Source organism: Myotis myotis, unplaced genomic scaffold (genome assembly GCF_014108235.1).
Source record: "Myotis myotis isolate mMyoMyo1 unplaced genomic scaffold, mMyoMyo1.p scaffold_m19_p_9, whole genome shotgun sequence".
Classification (NCBI taxonomy): Eukaryota; Metazoa; Chordata; class Mammalia; order Chiroptera; family Vespertilionidae; genus Myotis; species Myotis myotis.
The window spans coordinates 52,265,282-52,291,148 of NW_023416401.1; the positions used below are offsets into that span (position 1 = coordinate 52,265,282).

Below are 25,867 nucleotides of genomic sequence, written 5' to 3' on the forward strand. Positions count from 1 at the left end.
ATAAGTACCACATGATCTCACTCATATGTGGAATCTAATGAACCAAATAAGTTGATGATCAAAAATAGACCCAGAGACAAAAAACATGAATAGACTGTTGAACCTCAGAGGGAAGGCAGGGAAGGGTGGGTGGGTGGGAAGAGATCAACCAATGAACTTGTATGCATAACCCATGGATACAGACAAGGCTGGGGGGGTAGGGGTAGGAGGAATGGGAGCCGGCTGGAAGAGGTTAATGGGGGTGGGGGGGAGGGAGGACCTATGTAATACTTTCAACAATAAAGATTAAAAAAATAGCCTACATCTCCTCCTCACCCCTGCTTTGGAATGCTTTAATTAGAAAGATACTAATGTAGATTAAAGTCTTAGCCGTACTAGATTCCTCCCTTGACCTGAGGAAAACCAGGACCATTGAGAACCTGCTATGTGACTAGACATTGTCAAAGGTTTTCTCCAAGTACTGTACACCACTGAGCTTAAAGAGAGCACCCAGAAAGTGGACTGTATGTAAGAGAAGGCGACCCATCACATTGATGATGTGACCTATATGTCCCTACCATCAGGATGGAAGCACCGAAAAGTGGCCAGAGCATCACTTCCATGCAGGCATGCACCATTTCAGTGCAGAAGGCTGGGAGAATCTTCCAGATGTAAATTAAGGACCCACTGGCAGTCCCTTTGGACTTGCCACAGTTAAGTGTTTTTGTATGGGACACAGTAACCACCAAAGCAGGACAGAATCCAAGCAAATCAAAGGCGAATCCTTGCATAGCGCAAAGTCCAATAACATAAAATGATGGATCAACGGATTATTTTTGCTTAATGAAGCATTTTGGGTTTTGAGTCTCATTGGACTTGCTTTTCAATAGGACATGCTCTGGGCTAGAATTTGGAAATTATACTACAGCCATATAATGTCAGACTAATTTAATTGAAGAACTCTGGATGTGCTTAGCATAATATAAAACTTAGAAGTGGGTGAGGAGGGAGGGTAGGAAATGGGAAGGATTTTTCCCTCTGAAATTAGCTTAGTGTATTAATTCAGAAAGTAGTTGGTTCCATCTGATTGTAGGCTTCCATAATCTGAACCATCTGCCCCTGCATCCGAGGTAGCTCGCCTCTAATCCAGCTTACAGCCGCAAACCACTCTTCTCCATCAGGACGCCCTTGAGGACATGAGGCCCTGCAAAGCCCTTTGCTCTTAAAGGCCTGGCTGTCATTGAAGATATTTGGAGAGTTTGTCTTTTTTCTCTTCTTCAGGTTTAGTCTGAGTTTTTGGGTTTCTTTTTCTGGAGCAGAAACAATGGCTTTCTTTATGAAAACTATGATAAGTAACCAGGTAAAGAATTTAGGATTTGGTGGCAGGTCTGAAGAAAATAAAGAAGAAGGAGGGACCTCGGATGCTGCCACAGCTCAAGGGATGACCAGAGAGGAATATGAGGAATATCAGAAGCAAATGATCGAGGATAAGTGAGTACCTGCTACTTCATTTCCCTTTAAAAACAAAACGGAGTTCCTGCCGGCCTTACCTTCACCAGTTCCCTAGTATCCTCCTCTTTGCTCTGTAGATGCCTTTCCTTGTGCTGTCTGTCTGCCTCCAACCTTGCGAACGCGTTCTGCTAAAGTGAACAGTTTTGTAGCATCAGCAGTTACTATATCCTACCTGCATGAATAGAAATGAAAAAGAAAAAGTGAATCTATATGCTGTTTTTAAGCAGCTTAACACTTTCTGATCGGTGCATGTTGTAATCAACCTCAATTTAAATATTCGAATGAAAAAATGTGAGCCTATCTTTATCGGTTTTCTGAAATTCACCCTCCTAGCACGTAAAAAGCTTTCAAATTTGGCACGTGGAAGAGGGCCTTAAAGAACATTTAGTGCAGCCATCTTGATCTCACATGTTGCAAATAAAAGCCTAGAAAGCACAACGTGACTTGCTTTTCAGACTATGAATAAATTTGTGGGCTGTGTATTATGAAAATCTTAAAGATACAGAAAAAGAACAGTATAATGAATACCCATATATACCTATTATATATAGTTTTTAAGTCCTCACCTGAGGATACTTTCATTGATATTTTTAGAGAGGGGAAGGGAGAGAGAGAGCAAAACATTGATGTGAGAAAGAAGCATCAATCTGTTGCCTCCCACAAGCAAACCGACTGGCATGTGCCCTGACAAGAATTGAACCTGTGACCTTTGGGTATATGGGACAATGCTCCTACCAACTGAGCCACACTGGCCAGAGCATATGATATTGTGACATATTTGCTTATATATAGATTAGTTGGATGGATGGGTGGATGGATGGATGGATAGATAGAACAACTTTTAAAGAAAATTACAGGAATCATCATAATTCACCCCTATCTATTTCAGCCATATACCACCAAAAATTAAGGACATTCTGGTGGCTATATAAAATGTAATAAAAATAAAATACTCATAATATTTTAGTTGGGTATTATGAAATGTGAATATCACCAGCAATTTTTCACTACTAAAGACTGATCTTTATTTTTTTTTTTTTAATATATTTTATTGATTTTTTACAGAGAGGAAGGGAGAGAGATAGAGAGTCAGAAACATCGATGGGAGAGAATCATCGATCAGCCGCCTCCTGCACATCTCCCACTGGGAATGTGCCCGCAACCCAGGTACATGCCCTTGACCGGAATCGAACCTGGAACCCCTCAGTCCGCAGGCCGATGCTCTATCCACTGAGCCAAACCGGTTTCGGCTATTTTTTTTTTTTTTTTTAAGACTGATCTTTAAGTATATATAATTATTTTAACTTCAAGGTTGAATCAATTTAAGAGCCTTTTAGTATTCAAGTAAGAATTGAAACATTGATCTTGAGGTTAAATGTTCAGTATATGTTACAAAAGAAAAATATTTTTGCCACTATGGCTATTTTGCTAATGATCAGTTACATAAGAGTTGCCTAAGTCCTATTGCTAAGGTGATTATAAGTGAAAAGGTTAATGACCTGGAGGAAACTAAGTACAAAGACCTACACTTAATGGAAACCTTGTCTATTGTATTTTTTCTGAAAGAAATCATTAGAAATTATCTAGACTGGTATTATGCTTGGCTCTGCAGTAAATGAAAGTCAGCTTTAAAAAGTAAATACAACCACAAAAGTGATGTTGATGCTAAGATAATACTTGGCAAAAATAAATAAATAAATAAAGCAGCATTCTTTGAATATTGTCTAGTTTTGCCTATGGCATGTAAAAAAAAAAAACAAAAAACCCACCAAGTATAATAAAGAAATAGAACAATAGCACCAAATTCTCAACTCAAGTGAGCTTATAAAAGGAAAATCGTCAGGTATTGATTGTTTGATTTCAGAGAGGAAGCGAGAGGGGGAGAGAGAGAGAAACATCAATGATGAGAGAGAATCATTGATCAGCTGCCTCCTTCACATCCCCCACCAGGGATGAGACCGCAACCTAGGCATGTGCCCTGACCGAGAATTGAACTGTGTGACTTCCTGGTTCATGGGTCAATGCTCAACCACTGAGCCATACTGGCTGGGCAAAATGGTCAGGTATTTAGACTATACACCTGATCTTGTAAAATATTTAATATGTCTCAGTAATAAATCTGCTCATAGATATGGCATCTGTTTGATTAACTAATATCCTGGTTTTCCTTAATTTTATATCTGGACAGATCAAAGACCAAAACACCCAAATTATATTGTTATTTATTGGATTGGGTTATTTGCCAGCTACTTGTGTGTGTGTGTGTGTGTGTGTGCGTGTGAATATTATGAATTTATGTAGTCATCTAATGTAAGAAATATTAACGAGACAATGGAACCAGCCTGCTTCTCCGTGGCAAGAGGCATGACTTCTAGTCCATTGCTTGAGTTTTCAAGAGCTTCATCACCAAAAATACAACATAAAGAATGGTCATCAAAACAGTTCATCACAAGTTTCATGTAGAGAGAGCTATAGATATCATAGTACATGCAATCATCAAAATGAATACTAGTAAATAGAAACCTTTCAAACCTGTCCTCATCATTTTAGAAAAGCTGTGGGGTTGACTCCACTAATTGTAATCTGAAACCTACCTAACAATACACTCTACTGCACATTCGTTTTTATTTTACTTCTATCTTCAGATTTTTTTTCACTACTGATAACATTAATACTGAAAGAGGTCTACACCTAAACAGAAAACATTTGGAAAAGTCTAAATAAAACAGCTATCTGCTTATCCCTCCATGTCTCTTAATTACATTAAAATGTCCCTTTATCTTAGCTATGGTACAACAATTGCTACAGTAACGTTTGTAACTTCAACTTCGATATGCATCACAGACCAAAATATAAAAGCTAAAATTATAAAGCACTTAGAAAAAAGCATAGAATATCTTTGCAACTTGGAAATAGGCAGAGATTTTTAAACATGACTCTGAAAGCAATTACCATACAATTTTAAGTGATAAATTAGATGTCAAAATTAAAAACTTCTGTGCATCAAAAGACACCATTAAGAAAATAAATAGGCAAGCCACAAATATAGAAAATATTTGCAAAACATGTCTGATGAAGTACTGGGATCTAGAATATAAAAATAATTTCTAGCCTGGCCAGCGTGGCTCAGTGGTTGAGCATCAATCTATGAACCAGGAGGTCACGGTTCGAGTTCTGGTCATGCTTGGGTTGTGGGCTCAGTCCCCAGTGTGGGGCATGCAGGAGGCAGTTCATCAATGATTCTTTCTCATCATTGATATTTCTATCTCTCCCTCTCCCTTCCTCTCTGAAATCAGTAAAAATATATTTTTTTAAAGGAGTTGAACAAATACTTCACAAAGGTATACAAATGGCCAATGAATACATGAAAAAAAAAAAAGCCCAGTATCATTAGTCATCATGGAAATGAAAATTAAAATCACAGTAAGGTACCATTACACACATACCAAAATGGCTAAAATTAAAAAGACACAACACCAAAAGTTGGCCTAAGTGTGATAGAATTCTTCTGGTTGATGAGATGTATGAGCGTATAACCACTGGGGTAAAGGTCTGACCGTTTCTAATAAAACTACACTTAGTCAACCAAATTACCCTATCACTTAGTAATTCCATGCCTAGATTTTACCTAGGTGAAATGAATATACATGCTCACAAAAAGATTTGTACAGAAATGCTCATAGCAGCCTCATTCACAGTAGCCCCGAACCGGAAATAGCCCAGGTGTCCATCAGCAGCAGGATGAATAAACAAACGTGATATATTCATATGGTAGAATACACTCAGTAATGAAAAGGAACAAACTGATAAATGAAAAACTTGGATAAATCTCAAAAGTTTTTTATGCTGAATGAAAGAAGCCTTACACAAAAGAAGGCATAATGTATGGTCACATTTCTGTGAGGTTCTAGAGCAGTCAAAACCAATCTAAGACGGTAAGGACACAGTGGGAGTAGGTGTTGATTGGGAATGGGGATGAGGGAATGTGCTCAGGTGACAGTATGTTTTTTATATCTTAATAGGAGTTTGTGTTATACACAGAAACAGAATCAATAGAACAAAGATAGATAGGTAGGTAGATAGATGATAGATGGTAAATAGATAATAAAACTATAAGCAAAGACATAACTATAATTAATGGTCATGCATGTTGCAGTGGGGGAAAGAGTACTGATTTCTACAATTTTGAAATGCATCAAAAAATAAGATGGATAAATGAATGGTTAGAGGGGGGTAGATATATGATAAAACATGTCTTAGTAGACATGCTCATTGTAGAATCTAGATGGTGAGTACATGGGTTTCACTGTAAAAGTCCATTAACTTTTCTGTATGTTTGAAATTTTTTATAATAAAATATTGGGAGGAACAAAAAAACCTGCTTCTGCCCATGTCACGGGTCACTGATGTCTTGGATAAGTCATTTAGTTCTGTTTCCCTCTCCCAAACTAGAAGATTGAACCCAGTACTCCCTCCTGCCTATTCCAGGCCTGACATTTTGTGGCAGGCAGTGGGTTCAGGGGGTGCCTGAGCCCAGGGCCCAGTGCTGAGCAGTTTAATCTGAGTGCTTCAGACCCAGCTCTTCCAGCAGTCAGCCTTCCACGTCATGGTTAAGATGATTTCAAAACTTGAATTTGAGAATAGAAATCAGTTTAGCCACCTGAAAATGAAACAGTTTGTTTTAATGCAAATAGTGCTTCATGCAAAGATGCTTCCCCAAACCCAAGAGCAGAAATCCCATCAGGCCCCACCTGGACCTAAACCAATACGCAGAGAGCTGTTGGGAAACCACTAGCACTCTTTTCCATCCCTCGCCATTGCTTCTATCTCACAAGGAAACTTTGCTCTTTCTTCTCAGCAGGGAGCTCTCTCCTCAGTCTATTACCCTGACCAGGTGACCCATGGCAAACAGCTGATGGCCTCCATGTTCACCTGTCACAGCTCCAGCCACCAGCTCCAGCCAAATTCCCAGCGAAGAGGTTTCATTTACCCAGTTTAGTCCAATCCAATCCAGCTAGAGGGCAGGGCCATGTGTGTAAATTTAGCCCCAGGAATACACTCTTGTGGGCAGGGAGGGGAGGTGGGATTGTGAACTTTGCAGATATTCCCAAAGGTGTTTGCCTCTGTCGGGATCATAAGCAAGGGAGTTTATTTCAAACCAGCATAATCACAAGTCCAGTTAGGTGGTCTCCAGAGCAGTGCGCAATCAGTCTCACTTTGAAGGGCTGCCTCCTTTCAAACAGGGAAGGGAACACCCCTGGGGGGGGGGGGCCGGGTGACAAGGAAGGGAAATGGCTTTATATTACAACCCCAATACCACGTGCCTCCAAAGCACCCCCAGTTCTGGATGTTTTAGTTGGCTGGAAAGTCACTCAGGAGCTTGTTAGAAATGCAGCTCCCACAACCCATCCCCACGTCTGAGGGCAGTGGGACTGGAAGGTGTAGCCCCATGTCTGGCTCCTCTGAGCACAGGTCTGAACTCCTTAGCTCTACACCAGCAGTTCTCAGCCTGTGGGTCACAAACCTTTGGGGTCGAACGACCCTTTCACAGGGATCGCCTAAGACCATCGGAAAACACATATATAATTACATATTTTTTGTGTGATTAATCACTATGCTTTAATTATGTTCAATTTGTAACAATGAAAATACATCCTGCATATCAGATATTTACATGACAATTCATAACAGTAGCAAAATTACGGTTATGAAGTGGCAACGAAAATAATTTTATGGTTGGGGGTCACCACAACATGAGGAACTATATTAAAGGGTTGCCGCATTAGGAAGGTTGAGAGCCACTGCTCTACACCCTCTGATACTTTCTTCTATTCTTTTCCTTTTAGGATGGAAAGAGATGCTTCATTTACACAAAAAAAGGCAGAGAGGGCATGCCTCCGAGTTCATCTCAGAGAGAAGTATAGACTTCCAAAGGTGAGACACTCCTAACACAATACACATCCAACTATTTCTTTTCTTTCTTTTTCTTTTTATTTTTTTGCATAAAAAGACATTTTTATTTTTTATTTATTTATTTTTGCAATCTATAATGCTAACTTTATTATTTTTATTTTTAATTTATTGATTAAGGTATTACATATGTGTCCTTATCCCCCCCTGGTGTCTGTGTCCATTGGTTAGGCTTACATGCATGCATACAAGTCCTTTGGTTGATCTCTCCCCCTTATCCCCACCCTCCTCTACTTTGCCTCCAACCATTTCTTACATAATTAAAAATGGAGAATGTTTGATGATCAGCAAAGGATCATGGTCATGAATATATGTATTCAGTAATCCTCTCTTATCTACAGGGGATATGTTTAAAGACCCCCCAGTGGGTGCCTGAAACCGCGGATACTGCAAACTCTGTACTGTATAAAGTTTTTCTTATACACATATGCCCATGATAAAGTTTAATTTATAAATTAGACACATTAAAAGATTAACAACAATAACTAATAATAAAATAGAACAATTATAATAATATACTGTAATGAAGGTCATGTGAATGTGGTGTTTTTAAGTAAAATAAGGGTGACTTGAACACAAGCACTGTGATACCACGACAGTCCACCTGTTAACCGAGCCGGCTACTGATGACTAAGGACAGGGAGAAAAACAGTGTGGAGACACTGGACAAAGGGATGATTCATGTACAAGGCAGGACTGGGCAGGATAGTGTGAGAATTCATAACACTACTCAGAAGAACATACAATTTAAAATGTCTGAATTATTTATTTCTGGAATTTTCCATTTAATATTTTGGGCTGTGGTTGACTGTGGTTAACTGAAACCACGGAAAGTGAAACCATGGGTAAGGGGGGATCTACTGTATATATAATATATATATATATATATATATATATATATATATACACACACACACATACACACACACACACATACATATATATGAATACAAATTATATGTATGTGTGTGTATATCCTATATAATAAAGAGCTAATATGCTAATTAGACCAAACAGCAGAACGACCATCCAGACGACCTTCCGGACAAAGCCGGGGCTGCAAGGGCCAGCTGAGGCAGCTGGGGCTGTGAGGGCCGAGCCCCTTGCACGAATTTCGTGCATTGGGCCTCTAGTATGTATATATATATATATAACCAAACATAACCAAGGCATGGTATAGTGAAAAGAGCACTACACTAGGAGTTCATAAAGACTGGATCCCAGTCATTCTGCTTCTATAAACTTCCATTTCCACTCAACAAAATGAACACCTACAGATGACATTTTAATGAAAATTTACTAAAGACTCTAGAACAGCTATATCCAAATTCATAATGGGGCTAATGATCACAGCTGCCATTCATTGAGCTCTAAGTGCAGGCACTGTGCCAAGTGCTCTGCATGTGTCAATTCATTTCCTCCTCTCAGTTCTGTGAGCAGGCTCATTCCTACATTAGGGGAAATGGAGGCCCAGAGAACATCCCCTCCTCCCAAAGGCCACACAGCAGAAGGGCAGAGCCCAGGGCCCAACTTCTTTAATACTCTGCCTCGATGTCAAAGGAATGATCGGTTGCTTCTGTTTGGGAATGATGTGGCAAGGCTGGTCATCAGCTGGCTCCATCCTACCTGTCTTGGCTGAGAGGACCAAGCTATTCACAGTGCATCTACTGCACGTCTGTTTTTATTTCACTGGTGGAGCGGAGGGAAGATGATGTGGTGACATGTGCAGCAGGGCTCAGACGCACTCTTCCAGGCCTGCATGGGTGACAGAGGGCCCAGCACTTAGCTCCTCTGGCTCAGACATTCCCCCTCCTGGGGATCACCCAGCTCCTCTAAATGACTCTAGGTCAGTGTTCAACTTCACGTTCTGGAGGTGCACGCTCCCTACGAGAACATCTTCCACCTGGAGAAATCAGAGAGGAAGATCCTCCAAAGTACATGGTCCTCCCACCCCGCCCCCAGCCCCGGGATGAGAGCCACTAAACCTATTCCCCGAGTGGGTCTCCTGCAGATCCCCAAAAGCTGTCTTCAGAAGCGACAAGCAAGGAAACAAAGGGAGACAGGCCACACTGTCCATGCAAGATCACTGCTGAAGTCACCAAAGAGTCAAATAGACCCACCCTGTGGGAGAGATTGATCCCTAGGACCCAGAACGGGAAAACTCCCAATGACATTTGAACTCATTTGCCTTTGAGACCAACGAAGTTTGAAAAGAATGCCTTGCTTTTTGTGCCCTGTATTCTGGTTTAACAAGTACCTTTTCCCAACGAGCTTGCATTGTGGAAGAGTGGAGCACTTCTAAACACTGTCCCTTCCACTCCCAGGGTCTGGTGGGTTTCCTGGTGCTCCCTGGGGTGTCTCTGCTGTTCAGCATTATGGTCCCCCCCCACACACACACACACCAGGCAGGATGCCTGACTCAGATTTACGCTGCTAAACTGGAGCTCCAGCCTCCTGCCTTGGGTATATCTGATTAAGCATCACAAATCTTGTTTGGAACAAAGCAGAAATTACACACACACACACACACACACACACACACACACACACAGCCAACAGGCCATGTCTCTTCCACAAAGGTGGACTTTTTAAGGATTTATTTTTGTCAGCTGCGCTGCTGTCCTTCTGTGGGATATAATGAGAAATGGGTTTCAATTCTGGCTCTGCCACTGTGACACGGTGCAACCTTAGGGGGCTTCTAAAACAATCTGAGCCTCAGCTTCCCCACCTGTAAAATGGGGCAATGATACCTACTTTACAAGGTTTTTGTCTGTGATAACAGAGGGATGGGCAAAAGTAGATTTACAGTTGTTGGTATGGAAAACAATACAATAATTAATATATAATAATAGAAGAATAAACTCTGTTTTGCATGCCCACAACTGTAAACCTCCTTTTGCCCCGCCCTGTATAATGTAAAGAGCCTAGTACAGTGCCTGACTAATGGAAAGATCTCAATATGTGATAGCTCTTATTATTGCACATAATAACAACCAGGGGACTTGGAGACCATGGGCAAGCGCACTGACATTATAAACAATACAGCAACTCAAGGTCTCTGAACCTCAAGAATCAGAGCTTTTGATTGTTTTCTTCCTTGGTGGTGAGCCAGTGGTCTTGTTCATTTCCCGATCCTTGGGGTGAGCCCCTTCAGCCTTAGCAGCAGGGTTTTGATGCTCTTCAGAGAAAAATAATTCCCACATCTCTGAGCCAAGCTAGCATGTGGGACAAGAACCTCTCCAACAGAAACTATGGGAAAAGGAAAGAATTACAGCTGTGAAATCTGCACATTCATATCCTCTCTGGAGAGGGCCAGGCCCTGGGGAGTGATAGCAACTATAATTGCCTAGGGTACTGCTCCCCAAAGCCAGCTGGGTTGGGAATGGAAGGAACTATGACAAAGTTGATAAATGGCTAACAGTGGAGTCCAGAATCTTTCATTGCATGGCTTACCTATGCTCATATAGCCCCTTTTCTGTACTGTTTCAAATTCATCATGCTTATGAGACCTCACCTGATATTTTCATTAACCCAAAACGAGGCCTTTGAGTTCATGTAAGAAACTAACGCCACTTTTAGCACAAGGAAACTACAGCCGCTAGGGTGGGGGAGGTTAAAAACCCACAGCTATGGAGTGACAACCAGGATTGGAACTTAGGCCTCTCAACCATGAAAAAGAGTGACTTGCCCTGACCGGTTTGGCTCAGTGGATAGAGCGTCAGCCTGCGGACTGAAGGGTCCCAGGTTCGATTCTGTCAAGGGCATGTACCTTGGTTGTAGGCACATCTCCAGTAGGGGGTATGCAGGAGGCAGCTGATCCATGTTTCTCTCTCATCGATGTTTCTAACTCTCTATCCCTCTCCCTTCCTCTCTGTAAAAAGTCAATGAAAATATATTTTTAAAAAAGAAAAAGAGTGACTTAAGAAAGGATTTGAACACTGTCTCTTTCTCTTCTTAATATTCCAGGCGTCCCAAAATTTTAGTGCAGTTTTCAGTTCCACGTGGCTTAAAACTGCATGAAGACCTTAGGGAAAGACAACCTGTACTGGTCACTATTTCAGTGAAGTGTCACGGAATGCCACTGCCAGCAGCCGGGCACATCCCTTTTCCTTCTTCTGTGTTGTCTGACGGCTTGACCACAGACCTGTGAGTCAAGGACTAAATTCCAGTACAATCCAAATAGAGAGATGAGACTTAATCCTTCGCTGCAGAGTTTGCTGTCAGATGGGGGCCTGCTGGGTCACCTTAGTTATGGCTGTACTTTGTCAAGATGGGTTCTACACACAATGCTTCAAGAATTTGCCTATGGTGTAGAAAATACTAAAAATACTAATAATACAACTACTGCTTTTTGGGGGGATATGATCCATCATGTTCCACTTTGTCCAGTTATCCCCAGATGTGGCCAACGCCCCAACCTCAACGCAGCACCTTGCATTTGCCTCCAGCCCCCACTTCCTCTGCCTCGTGGCTGACACAGGTTACAGTTCCCCACCCACCCGCCCGCCCCATTGGAGGCTCTGGGTGCAGTGGGCCTTCAATAGCCTCCAGGCTAGAAAGGGGCGCTGGGGGAGAGCCACATTTTCCAGTCTCCACTCCCCCTTCCCCCTTCCCCCCAACCCTCAACCAGACATCACACCTCGGGCTGCGGCTTCCTGTCTGTGCAGAATGGCCATTCCTGTCCCAGCCAGACCCTGGCTCCACTAGGAGCCCACAGTAGCGGCAGCTGCGCGGGACAGGAATCCGGGCCCCTGGCGCCCCCTGGTGTCCCCAGACGCAGCGGGCACAGGCAGACCCGGGTAATGCACCCTCGCTGTGACTGTTTTCAGTCCTTCCGCAGGGACCAGGGACCGTGCGTTGTAGCAGGGACAGTGGTGCTGGTGGGGAACAGAAATAAATGTCTGAGGGTCGCTTTTTTTGAAGTCCATTCTTTTGATTGCACACTTTATTCTGAAGTGCCTGTGCTAGCAAGCCTGGAAGAGCCGGGCGGGCCCTCCTAGGAGCAGCTGTCACAAAGCAGGAGGGTGCAGCACGCGTGAGGGACTTGGGTGGGGACAGGTGGGAGGGGGGCACCTGAGCAGTGGCATGCAGGGCATGCCAGGATGGAGGTTTTAGCTGTCTCCACAGCAATCAGGGAAGCCAGGGGTCTTGAAAGACTGACAGTACTTGTGGAGCTGGCATATGCAGCCTTGAGAGGAGATGACTTAGGGGGAAAGATGAGTGGGGATAGCCATTTCCAAGGGCCTGAATGCCATGCTTTGATCTCATGCTATGTCAAGTCCATGTATGTGGAGGGGCTCATGCTGTCGCTACTACGGAACTGGGTGTAATGTTAGGTCTTCCTCTGATTCTGCAGAAGAACCCTTGAGTGCCATCTGGAAACCATTTACAGTGCAGATTTTCATTTCCTGGATGCACCCCTGAGGGCCAGGGAGGCCCTGGAAGGCTAGGCAGTGCCCAGGGGCATCACGGTGATTAGGAAAACTCCAGACCATGGCAACGTGTTCAGTGAATTGGAGGGAAAGGAATGAGGGGCTGACCAGCCAATGTTACCCTCCTAGAGCAGCAGGGGGTGGACAGAGGCCTGGGCCAGTGAGAAACTGCTTAGGGTGGAGATGGGACAACAGATGCCCAAGTCACGACATACATCTCCTTCATGGGGGCACCTTGATTCCTGTACTTAATTGATTACTTACCTCATTACTGCAATTACAAATGGTCATCATGACGTATATGCAATGGAATATTATTCGGCCATGAAAAAGAAGGAAACCCTGCCATTTGTGACAACGTAGATGGGCTTTGAGGCCATTATGCTAAGTGAAATAAGTCAGAGAAAGACAAATACTGTATGATCTCACTCATGTGTGCAGTCTTAAAAAAGCAAGCTCATAGAGGGGGAGAACAGATTGCCAGAAGCAAGGGTTGGGGTGGGCAAAATGGATGAAGGGGGTCAAGAGGACAAACTTTCATTTAGAAGCGAAAGAGGCCCTGGGCTAAAATGTACAGTGTGATGACTATTTTTTCTAAATGGTGATCAAAAGTCATCCATAAGGCAAATGGCATTGTTATTAACAGTCAGCAATAACCTGTGGGCTAGGCGGGGACATCTGGGGAGCACGCGGAAGCCCCCTCCTCTCCCTCTCTGTCTCTTCCTAGAGCAGATGTGGGTTCCTGAGCCACCATGGCACTTTGGCTCCTTCACCCCAGTGCCTGGGTGTTTTTCTTTTCTTTCTTTTTTTTAAAAAAATATATTTTATTGATTTTTTTACAGAGAGGAAGGGAGAGGGATAGAGAGTTAGAAACATCGATGAGAGAGAAACATCCATCAGCTGCCTCCTGCACACTCCCTACTGGGGATGTGCCCGCAACCAACGTACATGCCCTTGACTGGAATCGAACCTGGGACCCTTGAGTCCGCAGGCTGATGCTCTATCCACTGAACCAAACCAGTTAGGGCTGTTATTTCTTTTTTTATTGAACTTATGTTTTATCTACAGAAAAGCATGTGACATAGGTGTACACTCAATGCATAGCCATAAAAGTCCTGTAAATTGAGTTTCATGTGATCTTCCCCAAGACCACAAATCTTACTATGACAACCGGGCCTTGAGTCTCCTTATTCTCCTGGTATTTTTCATGCCCTTGCCCTCCACAACCTCTCTAACCTGTGTTTCTCCGCCCAGGACAGTAGAGTTGAGAACTGAACACAACTGTCTAATAAGAAAAAAGGTGCTGGGCAGAAGGAGCGGGTCACCCAGGCCTTATTGGGCTCCTAATAACAACCTTCCCCTCCCTCGAAGTTTGCAGAATTCTTAGCCCTAGGCCATCTTATAAAGTCCACGTTGGGCAAGCCACCACACTAATAGTATCAACAGTCCTCCGGGAGCTGGCACACTCAACATGTCCCCCTGCTAACCAGGGACAACTGGGGTGCCTCATTCACAATTTCTCAGGGTCACATCCATCCGTGGTTGTGTAGCCAGCAGGAGGCGGTTCTGGGCCCCTTTTGCAGGCCCAGTAGTGAGCAGACTTGAGGAATATGTCTTCCCGGGAGCTGTCTGGTATAATGAGGATAACAATGTCGCATTTGGGGATCAGCACTATATTTTCTAAGTTATTTGGTGGCTGTTTTCTGTGAGAAAGAGTGTTGTCACTGGGTTGCTGAGTAGGGAAAGGAAACTTGGGCTGCGAGGAGACAAACTATAAAAGGCCTCCTCTCTGAGGTTATTGTTTACTGTCAGTGACAATCCCATGTGTCATACCCATGTCTTCTGGTGACCACATTTAATTGCAGTAATGACACAAAGAGTCAGATGAGTGCAGTGATCAAATGGCAGCATCTGCAGCACATCTAAGAAAACATATCGGCCATGATCATGCTCATGTCCACGTCCGCTCTGCTGATTTCCTCTGGTGTTCAAATCACCAGTAATTAAAGGGCCTCAGATGCTATGGCACGCCGTGATGCTCACATTGGACTTGGATCTCAGTCCATTAATCCTGTATGTTCAGGTTTTCCTCTCTTTGGTCTCTCCAAACAAAAATACACAGAGTAGTGCTCGCTTTGGCAGCACATATACTAAAATTGGAACGATACAGAGACGATTAGCATGGCCCCTGCGCAAGGATGGCACGCAAATTCGTGAAGCGTTCCATATTAAAAAAAAAAGAAAATACACAGAGTAAACGTGCTTTCTAGGTGTCCTTCCTAAAGGACTGGTTGCCACCGTCCTGCTGAAACTCCTCCTTCAGACACTCAATCAAATGGTTCCATTATCTTTTTGTTTCTCTTCGTTTTCTTAGGCACTGGTCTCTGCTTCCTCCCTGAAGCCCTCTCTCAGCTTCTGGACACCACTCTCTGGTTCTCATTCTCCTCAAACTATTTCTCCTCTGTCTTCTTCATGGCTAACCCTCCTCTGTCCACCCCAAATTTGCAGATATTTCAGGGTACTCCCTCCATCTGCTCTTTTCCCTCTCCAGTCAAACATTTTCCCCAGATGGCTACACTTTGCTGTTGCTTCCAGCCACCACCTATGTGTGTGTTGCTGTGCAGACTTCTATCCCACACCTTCTCCCTAAATGTCACCTCTCTTTGGGACTCCTCAAACTTCATCTCCAGAATTGAGTCCTTCACTATCCCTTAAACCGGGCTTCCTGTTGGCTTCACCTTGGTGAGCCTCTCCCTCCGCCCCTCCCCCCCCCAGCCCCGCCCTACACTTTTCTACACCCGTCCCTCCGAAAACCAGAAGTCTTAACTCTTCCTCCTTCTCCAGCAAGTAATCATGTCATGCTAATTTCACCTCCTAAACTCCATCCCAAGTGCAGGCCTCATCATTCCTCACCTCTTTTATTTCAACGGCTCTTTAGTAGCTTTTTGACTTTGAGTCTTGCTCCTCTTAAAATGTCAGAGTGAGGTTTCCAAAAGGCAAATCTGATCCTGTTTCTCCCATTTGAGAGAGAGAGAGAGAGAGAGAGAGAGAGAGAGAGAGAGAGAGAGAGAGAGAGAGAGACTTACCATGACGTTTAGAATAAAGTCAAACCCCTTGGCCCCATGATGTGGCTCCTGTCTTTCCAGCCTCGTGCCACTCCCTGCCTGGACTGTACTTTCTTCCTACTTTGTTCTCTATACCCTATTCCTTATGGTCCCCTTCCCTCCTGTAAGACTTTGGTCTAGTGCCATTTCTTCCAGAACCTTCCATGACATCTCTCTACCCACCCTCCTCCTTGCTCCTGTAATACCTGAGTACATCTCTTATGCCTTTTCTACCCTGAATATTCTCACCAACTACACTGTGCTGCTTAACAAAAAGGGGCTCAGTTTTTCACCTTTATCTCAATGCCTTGTATGGATTCTGGCATGTGAAAGTTACACACACACACACACACACACACACACACACACCTTTGCAAAAGGTTTGCTATGATTGATGTTATTGGGGAAAAAGAGTCGGGGGGTGGGGGGGCGGTGGGAACCATACCCAAAGAACAAAGTATAAAAAACAGCAGAAAGAATCTATCTGCCATCAGTTATTTTAAAATAAATTTTCATGAAAAAAACAAGTCTGAATTTACGATCATAATATTATAATACAAAATTATAATTCTGTATTAAAATGCAAAGGCTCCTTGACATTATAATTAAGATGTAATATTTCTTCCACTAGAGGAAGTGGTATATTTTAAATAAAACCACAAGATTATGTCTTAAAACAAAGGTGCCCCTTCTTCCTAGCCAATTCAAAATGTATATGTAAGTCAAGCCAAATTAATAAGAGAAAACAGTTCCACAATGAACCCTAATCCTATTAACGGAATTGTCAATCTAGGTTAGTCATTGAAAAATAATGTCATGCCCCCTGCTGAGCTCCATGATTTAGTTACACCTGTTGTTTGTCTGCTGTATTAAGGGCATCGTTCAGTTTGAATAAAGATGAAGATAGAAGACAGTTTACCAATAGAATTGTCTTTCAAAGTATCACACTGAAAGCGCCATTAGAAATGAGTTTAAAATTTGTCTCTTAAAGAAAGATATGATTCTGTGAACCTTGCTTTGCCTGCCTCCTTTGAATTAGGGGCTGCTCAGCAGGACACTGGAACCTCCTGCTTCTGAGCAGTTGTTTGGGGAAGGGGGGAGAAGGCTGACGAAGGGGCCATCAGAGGCCCAGCCAGGCCCTCTGTTCCTTCCCCTTCCATCCTACCCCAGTTCAGTTTGCTCCTTCTACTCACACCCTTGAAAGAGCTGTGGACTGAAGTCCGAAGGGGACATGAGAAGGGAAGAAAGAATCCTGGGACCCTGGTGCTGCACAGTGGGAATGTAATATATGTTTCTTAGCCACACCAGCTTTCTCAGCTAACCCTCACACCCAGCCTGGAAGGCAGGGAGATATTATTTCCCCTTCATAGATAAGAACACCAGCTGAGAGGGGGAAAGAGACTTCCCACGGTTACTCATTCTGTAAATGTCAGGGCAAGACGAGCTCCCCTGATCAGAACAAGGATGAATGTCTACAGGAGTCTGGCCCCCGCAATCCTCATGCCTACTCCCCTCTGGCCTGGCCCAGATCCCCCTTCCTGTGCTCGCTTTTACTTTCTATGGAGGTGTTTGTTGACTGGCTGTATTCTTTGCTCTATAGTCCCACTCACCTAAGCTCTGGCAGAACAGGAACCAGGGGTTGCTGTCACCGGAGCTAGAGGCAGTGAGGGGTGGTTGTTGAAGACAAGTGACTGTTGAAGTCCATGATCCTCACAAATATATAAACATCAAATGTTAGATCAACTCACCAAAATGAAAGAAATCCATTAATCCAGCTGTCTGGTATCATGTAGACCAGCGGTTCTCAACCTTCTGGCCCTTTAAATACAGTTCCTCATATTGTGACCCAACCATAAAATTATTTTTGTTGCTACTTCATAACTGTAATATTGCTACTGTTATGAATCGTAATGTAAATATCTGATATGCAGGATGGTCTTAGGCAACTCTGTGAAAGGGTCATTCGACAGCCAAAGGGATCGCGACCACAGGTTGAGAACCGCTGATGTAGACCAAAATAGATAAACCCAAAACAAATCAAAGCTACCTAGCATCCAACACACTGGTATTTGCTTACACACCAAGCTGGTTGACTAGACTCTAACAACGCTTCTAGTGAATGCTCAGTTTTTTGGCTATACAACCACCCATGACAGTTTGTCATTATATCTCAAATTTGCTACAAGATGAAGGCCAGTTGATCAAGAGCCAGGGCATAGGAAGTCTGGATCCAGGGCCGTGCTTATCTTTCAATGAAAAGTCATCCATCAGTCACAGAGAAGAGCAAAGGCACGATATGGGGCTATTTAAGTAATGGGGCATTCAGTACTTGGTGATTAAGATTATAAATCTGGCCCTAACAGGTTTGGCTCAGTGGATAGAGCATCGACCTTCGGACTGAAGGGTCCCAGGTTTGATTCCAGTCAAGGTCATGTACCTTGGTTGCAGGCACATCCCCAGTAGGGGTTGTGCAGGAGGCAACTGATCAATGTTTCTCTCTCATTGATGTCTCTAACTCTCTAGTCCTCTCCCTTCCTCTCTGTAAAAAAAATCAATAAAATATATTTTTTAAAAAGATTATAAATCTGGTTAAAAACCAAGAGATTAAAACTGAGTCTAGTCAGTTGGCATGAAAAGAATGAGCTCTTAACTGCATTAAACAATATCCCAAATTGATAAGATTTCTAGAAATGAGAAGACCTCTGAAACAGAACCTCTAAGAATACAGTGTAGCTTATCAGTCCCCTAATTGTATGCTAGTTCACTTCCTTCCTTCCTTCATTTATTCATTCATTCATGCATGCCTTGGTTCTCAACACCAAGCCTCCCCTCCCTGGAGCTGAATCATATTGGCTGTAATTGCACTTACATTTGTGGGATGTAATGAGGCATGACTGCCTTTCCTATATGTGTGAGCAGTGTCAAAATATCCAACCTGAGATCTGTCAGTGGGTAGCAGAAAGCCTGGACAAGACATTCATTGTTTGTATTGTAAACAAGGTCCCATTGGCAGGGCGGTTCATTAGACAGGAGAAGGCAAGGCTGCCCAGGGCCCTCTGTGTAAACCCCTTATACTCCTTAATTGCCTGCTTTGTCCTGGATCCTTCTCTTAAGGGCCTATACCCCCCCTCCCCAATCTGTTTCGTTGTCCATGCTTTCTTTATCCCAGGGACCCTTTTAGCAGAGACCTTGATACCAAGTTGCCCTTCTTCCTCTAAAACATTAATAACCACAGACACTGTTTGTCCCAGTCTTAGACATTTACAAATCTGTTTCACAACATGTCTCATTTAATCTGCTCAATAATCCTCTGAGGGGGCCCTCACCAGAAATGTTTGTTGACTTGCCCAAAGTCATGCAGTTGGCAAATGACAGAACTGGGGCATGAACCAGGTCTCCTAACTCCAAACCTCATGATCTTCCCACTGTCCTAGGCCATCTCTGCAGGAAAGCAGTGTGCATCTGCTTCAGCCTTTTACAAATGGGACTCTGGCCCTTGGCCTGTTAGGTCTGAGCTGGCTCACTTGGTGAGGACCCAGGGCTAATGAGGCCAGGAGTTCAGGCTTGGCTCCAGAGCATGTCATTTTGTCCTCTAGCCACTCCCTGGCCCTGTCCTACCCTTAGTCATAAGGTGTCCACAGCCCAGGAAATTGATTCCAGTGCTATAAATATCACCAGAAGCAACTATGCTGCTGATAGACAGTCAGTAGCATTGTCCTTCTAGAACAGTGATGGTGAACCTTTTGAGCTTGGCATGTCAGCATTTTGAAAAACCCTAACTTAACTCTGGTGCCGTGTCACATATAGAAATTTTTTGATATTTGCAACCATAGTAAAACAAAGATTTATATTTTTGATATTTATTTTATATATTTAAATGCCATTTAACAAAGAAAAATCAACCAAAATATGAGTTCACGTGTCACCTCTGATACGCGTGTCATAGGTTCGCCATCACTGTTCTAGAAGGATGGTGGTTGTAGAACTCTGAACACAGCCACTGACCACACCCAACACTGCCTTTATTTACTTACTTATTTATTTTTATTGGGGAGGGGGGAGAGAGAGAGAGAGAGAGAGAGAGAGAGAGAGAGAGAGAGAGAGAAACATCAATCAGTTGCCTCCTGCATTCCCCTGATTGGGGATTGAGCCTACAACCTAGGTATGTGCCCTGACTGGTATCGAACCACCACCTTTTGATGCACAGGATGACGCTCCAACCAACTGAGTTACACCAACCATGGCACCCAATACTGCCTTTAGACTGAGTAACTGGGCCACCTGCCTTGGGCTGCATGCTGTAGAAGGCTTCCCTCTGTCTTTTCTCAGGCCACACCCCTTCACATGGGGTGAGAATTCTGCAAGGCCAAAGGGATGGGCCTTTTTAGACCATACTCTATCTACCCAGGACCAAATTCCCTGCCTAAATGCATTCCGGGGCCTGCCCAGGCCTCAGCACCTGGTCTGTCTGTCATCCTGAGAGTACCCTGAGCTGCTGTTCTGAGTATTGCTAAGGCTGAAGAGTAGGGCAGGTGTCTGGGAAGCATACACACAGGGACCCAGGGAGAGATGGGGCCACAACCTGGAAAAAGGAAGGTCAGGTGGTGAGCCAGGACCTCCATCAGTGCGCATCCTCTGGGTCCCATAAACACGAGGATGAGTCTGACAGCGGGTAGGGAAGCTGGGTGTCTAGGCGGCTTTCTCCCAAAATTGAGAGCCTAGTGACAAACAGAAAATAAATAGGCCCAGGTTGCTAGGAAAGCTGAGCCTATTGAGCAAAAATGGGCCATTCCTAGGCCAGAGGTAAGGTGCCAAGAGAGCAAGGCCTTCTCATGAGGCTGACCATGAGTGCAGGAGTCACAGTGACCGGGTGCAATGCAAACCCCCACCCCCCTGAGGGCCTGGGATCTTATTACCAACTAGAGGGTTGGGGTGTCAGAATTCCCAGGAATGCCTTTTCAAATCATTACATGTTATTTTGGGGAGCATAAGAGAAGACAGATGTCCCTCATTGACATGAGCTGTGACTCTACAGGCTGCAATCCCATGTCTCCTCTCCTCCCAGTAAAACTGCCCAGAGTGTGATCAGCAGGAAGGCAACCGCTAGGGTAGGTAAATAAAAAATAAATTGACAGAGAGGATTGGCTGAGAGCCTCTGGGGATTAACTAACTAATTAATCCCCACAACAGTTTGACGAGGAACTAATTAATCCATTAAGCACTTTGAGGGACCCAGGCCTGGCTAAGTGCCGGAGAGGCTTCTCTGACCTCGGGAGGTGACTCTGGGAGTGGGCCTTCTCAGAGGCCTTCAGGAGGACCTGTGTGAGGGCCATGCCTCTGGGGCACTGTCATCAGAAGGCTGCCTGTCCAGCTGTTTCTAGAGTCAGGCTCGCTGTTAGTCTGCCCAGAGAAACAAATACAGGAAACTGCTCTATGGAAAGGCTGTGGCCTCCAGCTTCTCGAAGGATCTGCTGAAGAAATATGGAGCCTTGGACAGTTAGAATGGGAAGGGCCCTTGGAGACCCACTTTGGAGATGGAGACTCAAGTTTACACATGGCCCTGGCTCACCATTTGGACCAGGAGACAACCGATATTTGTTTATGGTTATCACTACTAAATGCCCAGGCAAGGGGATGGGATGCTCTCTGTACATGCTGATTGAACTCCACCTTGGACTCAGCAGGTGTCAAAACCTTTCTAAAACCAAATCTATGTGGTCTGATTAAGACTAAGATGATAATTTTATATTTATGTGATTTGTCATGTGCTTTGGTGACAAATTCAAGACTGGTCACAACGTATCGAGGTGGGTCCTCAATTCTACTTAGATATTTCCTATCATTTGCTTTTCTGACGTTCTCTTAAATCTTATCTGCCCCTGAGGCCCAGTTTAGCACCTGTTACAACCTGATCTCGGAAAATTATCTCATAGCAGCCATCTGGGGATGTCAACAGCCCTTACCTTTCCCAGAGAAATTTTTCCTCTAGATTCTTCTTTCTCATTACAAAACAAAGATATCAGGTGACATACTCTTAGAAATCTGGGGACAGCCATGCCTAGAACCACAAGAGGAAATTGTAAGGCGAACTGTGACTAGTCATGAATGCTGAGTGGGAGCCAGACGTGCTTCCAGGTGCCAAGGATGGACGGCTGAAGTGGACAAGATTATGCACCCATGAGGGGCCCCCATCTAGTAGAAGGGACGGAAGAGGCAATAGTTAAGTAGAAGTTGCCAGTCAAGAGTGATGACTAAAGTGGGGGAGCACTGTCAGGCCACTGTGAACCCAAACCCCACCCTCCAGAATCAGATCAGCCAGGGCCACTGTGTCACAGCCTGGGGCTGCTAGCTGCCGAAGCCTGAAGCCCGAAGCCCAAAGCCCGGTTAGTGCCTGATTCTCAAGCTTTGCATCATCAGCACAACAGAGAGGACTTCTTAAAACACAGATTGCTGGGCCCCACTGGGGTATCTGATTCACTAGGTCTGGGGTGGAGCCCAAAACTTTGTCTTTCTAACATGTTCTTACATGATGGTGAGGCTGTTGGGTCCCGGGAACCACTGTGCTAGAGGTTCTGATCCACCCAAGTGCACTAAAATAGGGGTGTCTCAACCATGACCCCTAGCCTCCATGACAGCTACCAGGCCAAGGCTCTGCTGAGAGACAGCCAGGCATGCCATCCTCTTCATTCCTCAACAGACCTTTGTTTTCCTGCTGCTTTTAATGTTTATTTGTTTGTTTGCTTGTTTTAGAGTGGTCTCTCTATCTACATTTGTTTTTCCACATAGAGTGAAATGGATGAGAACCAAATCCAGATGGCTGGAGATGATGTGGATTTGCCCGAAGATCTCCGAAAAATGGTAGATGAAGATCACGAGGAGGAAGAAGATAAGGATTCTATTCTGGGGCAGTTACAGAATCTTCAGAACATGGACTTGGACACCATAAAAGAAAAAGCCCAGGCCACAATCACAGAAATCAAGCAGACGGCAGAGCAGAAGTGTTCTGTGATGTGAAGGGCGGGCGAGGCTGTAGAAGGGGACCAGGTCAAGGTGGAGGTGACCACTCTCCTACGGAACGTCTTGAGCAGCACATATTCAATATGGTGAGCAGGGTTAGAAAAACCGTGATGGCAAAACTCTCTACAAACACGTAGACAACAACTTAATGTTCTAATTGTTCCTGGTAGAATGTTTAGCTAGGACCTGGCAGCAGAAAATGATACGTTCCTTTTAGCTATAAATATGGCTAACATGAAATTTCAGCTGTGAATGACATAGAACACATACCTGCTTAAAGATCTTCAGGACAGCCAGAAAGAAATAAAAGCAAATGGAATTTTCTCTTTGATTTCCTTCCTTAGAGGTCAAATTCTCACCTAGTCCAATCATTAGCATGACTCCAGAGCCCTTCAGAGAAAGATGTGGAAGGTCAGGGTGCCACCAGGAGCCCAGGCTGCAGGCTCATTGGCAGGCAAAGACCACACCACCCCCACTCCCAGGCTCCTTGACATTGTTGATGCTTTTCATCAAGTGTGGCACTTGGACAGTTGGAAGCCAAGGGGCAGTAGTGGGGATGTGGTAAAAGATGAGGTACGAAGGCAGAGAACAGACTTCATCAGCCCTTAGCCTTGTAGAGCATCATAGGAACCTCATGAGTGGACCATACAATATTTGTCCTTTCCTGACTGGCTTATTTCACTTAGCACAATGTCCTCAAGGTTCATATCTGCTGTAGCATTGTATTATAAGTTCTTTCCTTTTTAAGGCTGAATAATATTTCATTGGATATATATGCCACATTTGGCTTATCCATTCATCCCATCCATGGACACTTAGGTTGCTTTCACCTTTTGATGATTGTGAATAAAACTACTATGAACATGAGTATACAAATATCTATTCTAGTTCCTGCTTTCAATGTTTTTAGTGACATTTTGTGGAATGCCACAAGAAGTGGAATTGCTGAATCATCCTTAGGTTTTTGTCTACATTAGAAATAGCAGTTTGGATACAAATAATATTAAATGTAAAACTGTAATTAAAAAATAGAAATTTAAATAAATATAATATTAGAAATATTCAAACTTCTAAAGTAACACTAAGTTAAAAGATATCACAATGGTAATTCAAAAATGTTCTTACCTCAGTAGTGAGGGGAATACCAGGAGCTTCTCTGAGTTGTTGGCAGAGTTTTATTTATTCACTTGTGTATAGGTCTAGCTACATAATTTGTGGGGCCTAGTGAAAATGAAAAGGCCATGGCTGGCTCTGAAGTCAGTGTAACCTCCTTTCAAAGGGATGTTGAGTGGGAGCCAGATGTGCTTCTAGATGCCAAGGAAAAAGTTGTTGAAGAGAAATTATGAATTTTAATATTTACAGTAAAGCATTAAACTAAGGATAGGATCCTTCTAAAGGTGTTTCAACACCCATGAAGCTCTCTATTCACTTTGTAATGATTCACTGAGGTGTAATTTATGTTTTAATCACTTTTCTCTATATGTGCTATCCTTCACAACAAATAAATTATATATTACATATATATACTAGAGGCCCGTTATTGCACAAAATTCATGCATGGGGGGGAGGGTTGTCCCTCAGCCTGGCCTGCACCCTCTTTAATCCAGGACCCCTCGGGGGATGTCTGACTGCCGGTCCAACCAGCAGTCAGACATCCCTCTCCCAATTGGGGAACACTGGCTCCTAACCACTCACCTGCCTGCCAGCCTGATTGCCCCTAACCACCTCCGCCTCAGCCCCCACCACAGTGGCTTTGTCCGGAAGGAGGACCAGACAACCGGAAGATGTCGGGTCGACCCTGTCTAATTAGCATATTACCCTTTTATTAGTATAGATATGCATACATAATCCTCACCTCAGGGTATTTTTTTATTGATTTTAGAGAGAGGAGAGGGAGAGAGAGAAACATCGATGTGATAGAGAAACATGGATCAGTTGCCTCCCGTACAATCCCTGACCAGGGATCAAACTTGCAACCTGGGTATGTACCCTCATCAGGAATCAAACCCTAGGCTCTTCACTGCATGAGATAACACTCCAACCAATTGAGTCACACTAGCCAGGACATAAATTATATATATATTTAAAGAAAGAGCAATTTGGGGAACTACAAAAATTATGCTTGGAGTTGCTACTAAGGTTCCAGTGCCAATGCAAGAAAAAAGGGCCCTGACACTTTCTGTCTGTCCAATTTTGTCAGCCAAGATTGAATGGGGGAGTACCTTTGAAAAAAATTATGTTTGGAGAATGTTACAAAATTAGGTATTGTATAAATTAAATTCACATTTAGAAATCCCATAAAATATTTGCCTTTAAAAAAAAAACAAAAAACACCAACCTTTACTATGGAAAAAGTCCAAACCTTACCAAAACCAGAAATATAAGTACAACAAATCCAAAGGTACCCAAGTTTAGCTTTTTTGCCCTAAAGTGCTGCTATCCTTGGGACACTATACTATGTTGTTAGAACTTCATCTGTGAACTGACAGCATCATTCTTAGATGATGTCTAATTCCTGGAGTTGTGGAATGATAGCATAAGTGTACCAAGCGATGCTTGCTCATTCTCTTATGTCATTTCAGAAAACCTTTAAACATTTCCAAGTTGTATTTCTTTAAAGCTCATTCCTTTAACTTAGGATGCTAACCCCACAGTAAGTGTAGTAAGCTTCTGACGTTTGAATGAAGACCCTTCATGGGAGCATCCTGACAGCCTTATTAAAGCATCTGGAGGGTAAATGGGGCTAATTAGTTGGGTCAGGACATATAAGGTCAGCATTTTTAGGGATTAAGGGGTCAAAGGAGAAAGTACAATAAAAATTGACAAACAGCCGAAACCGGTTTGGCTCAGTGA

At 43.6% G+C, this 25,867-nt stretch overlaps 1 protein-coding gene and 1 non-coding gene across 2 annotated transcripts; both read left to right on the plus strand.

Annotated features, from left to right (window-relative positions):
- The first annotated feature begins 236 nt into the window (after positions 1-236).
- Positions 237-24,502, plus strand: CPLX4 (complexin 4). The gene is made up of 3 exons (XM_036323723.1): positions 237-1,470; positions 7,338-7,425; positions 22,784-24,502. Exons 1-3 carry the CDS (start codon positions 1,304-1,306, stop codon positions 23,009-23,011), a joined length of 483 nt encoding a protein of 160 aa, XP_036179616.1. The 5' UTR covers positions 237-1,303; the 3' UTR covers positions 23,012-24,502.
- LOC118663948 lies at positions 15,020-15,126 on the plus strand. Its single transcript, XR_004970229.1, has one exon. It is a non-coding gene; the product is annotated as a U6 spliceosomal RNA (small nuclear RNA).
- Positions 24,503-25,867: the final 1,365 nt, after the last annotated feature.

Bases quoted from the DNA above. Each gene is read 5' to 3' on its own strand.
- CPLX4 (XM_036323723.1), top strand. From the start codon at position 1,304: ATGGCTTTCTTTATGAAAACTATGATAAGTAACCAGGTAAAGAATTTA. The intron at 1,471-7,337 runs GTGAGTACCTGC...TTTTCCTTTTAG, and splicing joins AAGCAAATGATCGAGGATAA to GATGGAAAGAGATGCTTCAT. The intron at 7,426-22,783 runs GTGAGACACTCC...TTTTCCACATAG, and splicing joins AGAAGTATAGACTTCCAAAG to AGTGAAATGGATGAGAACCA.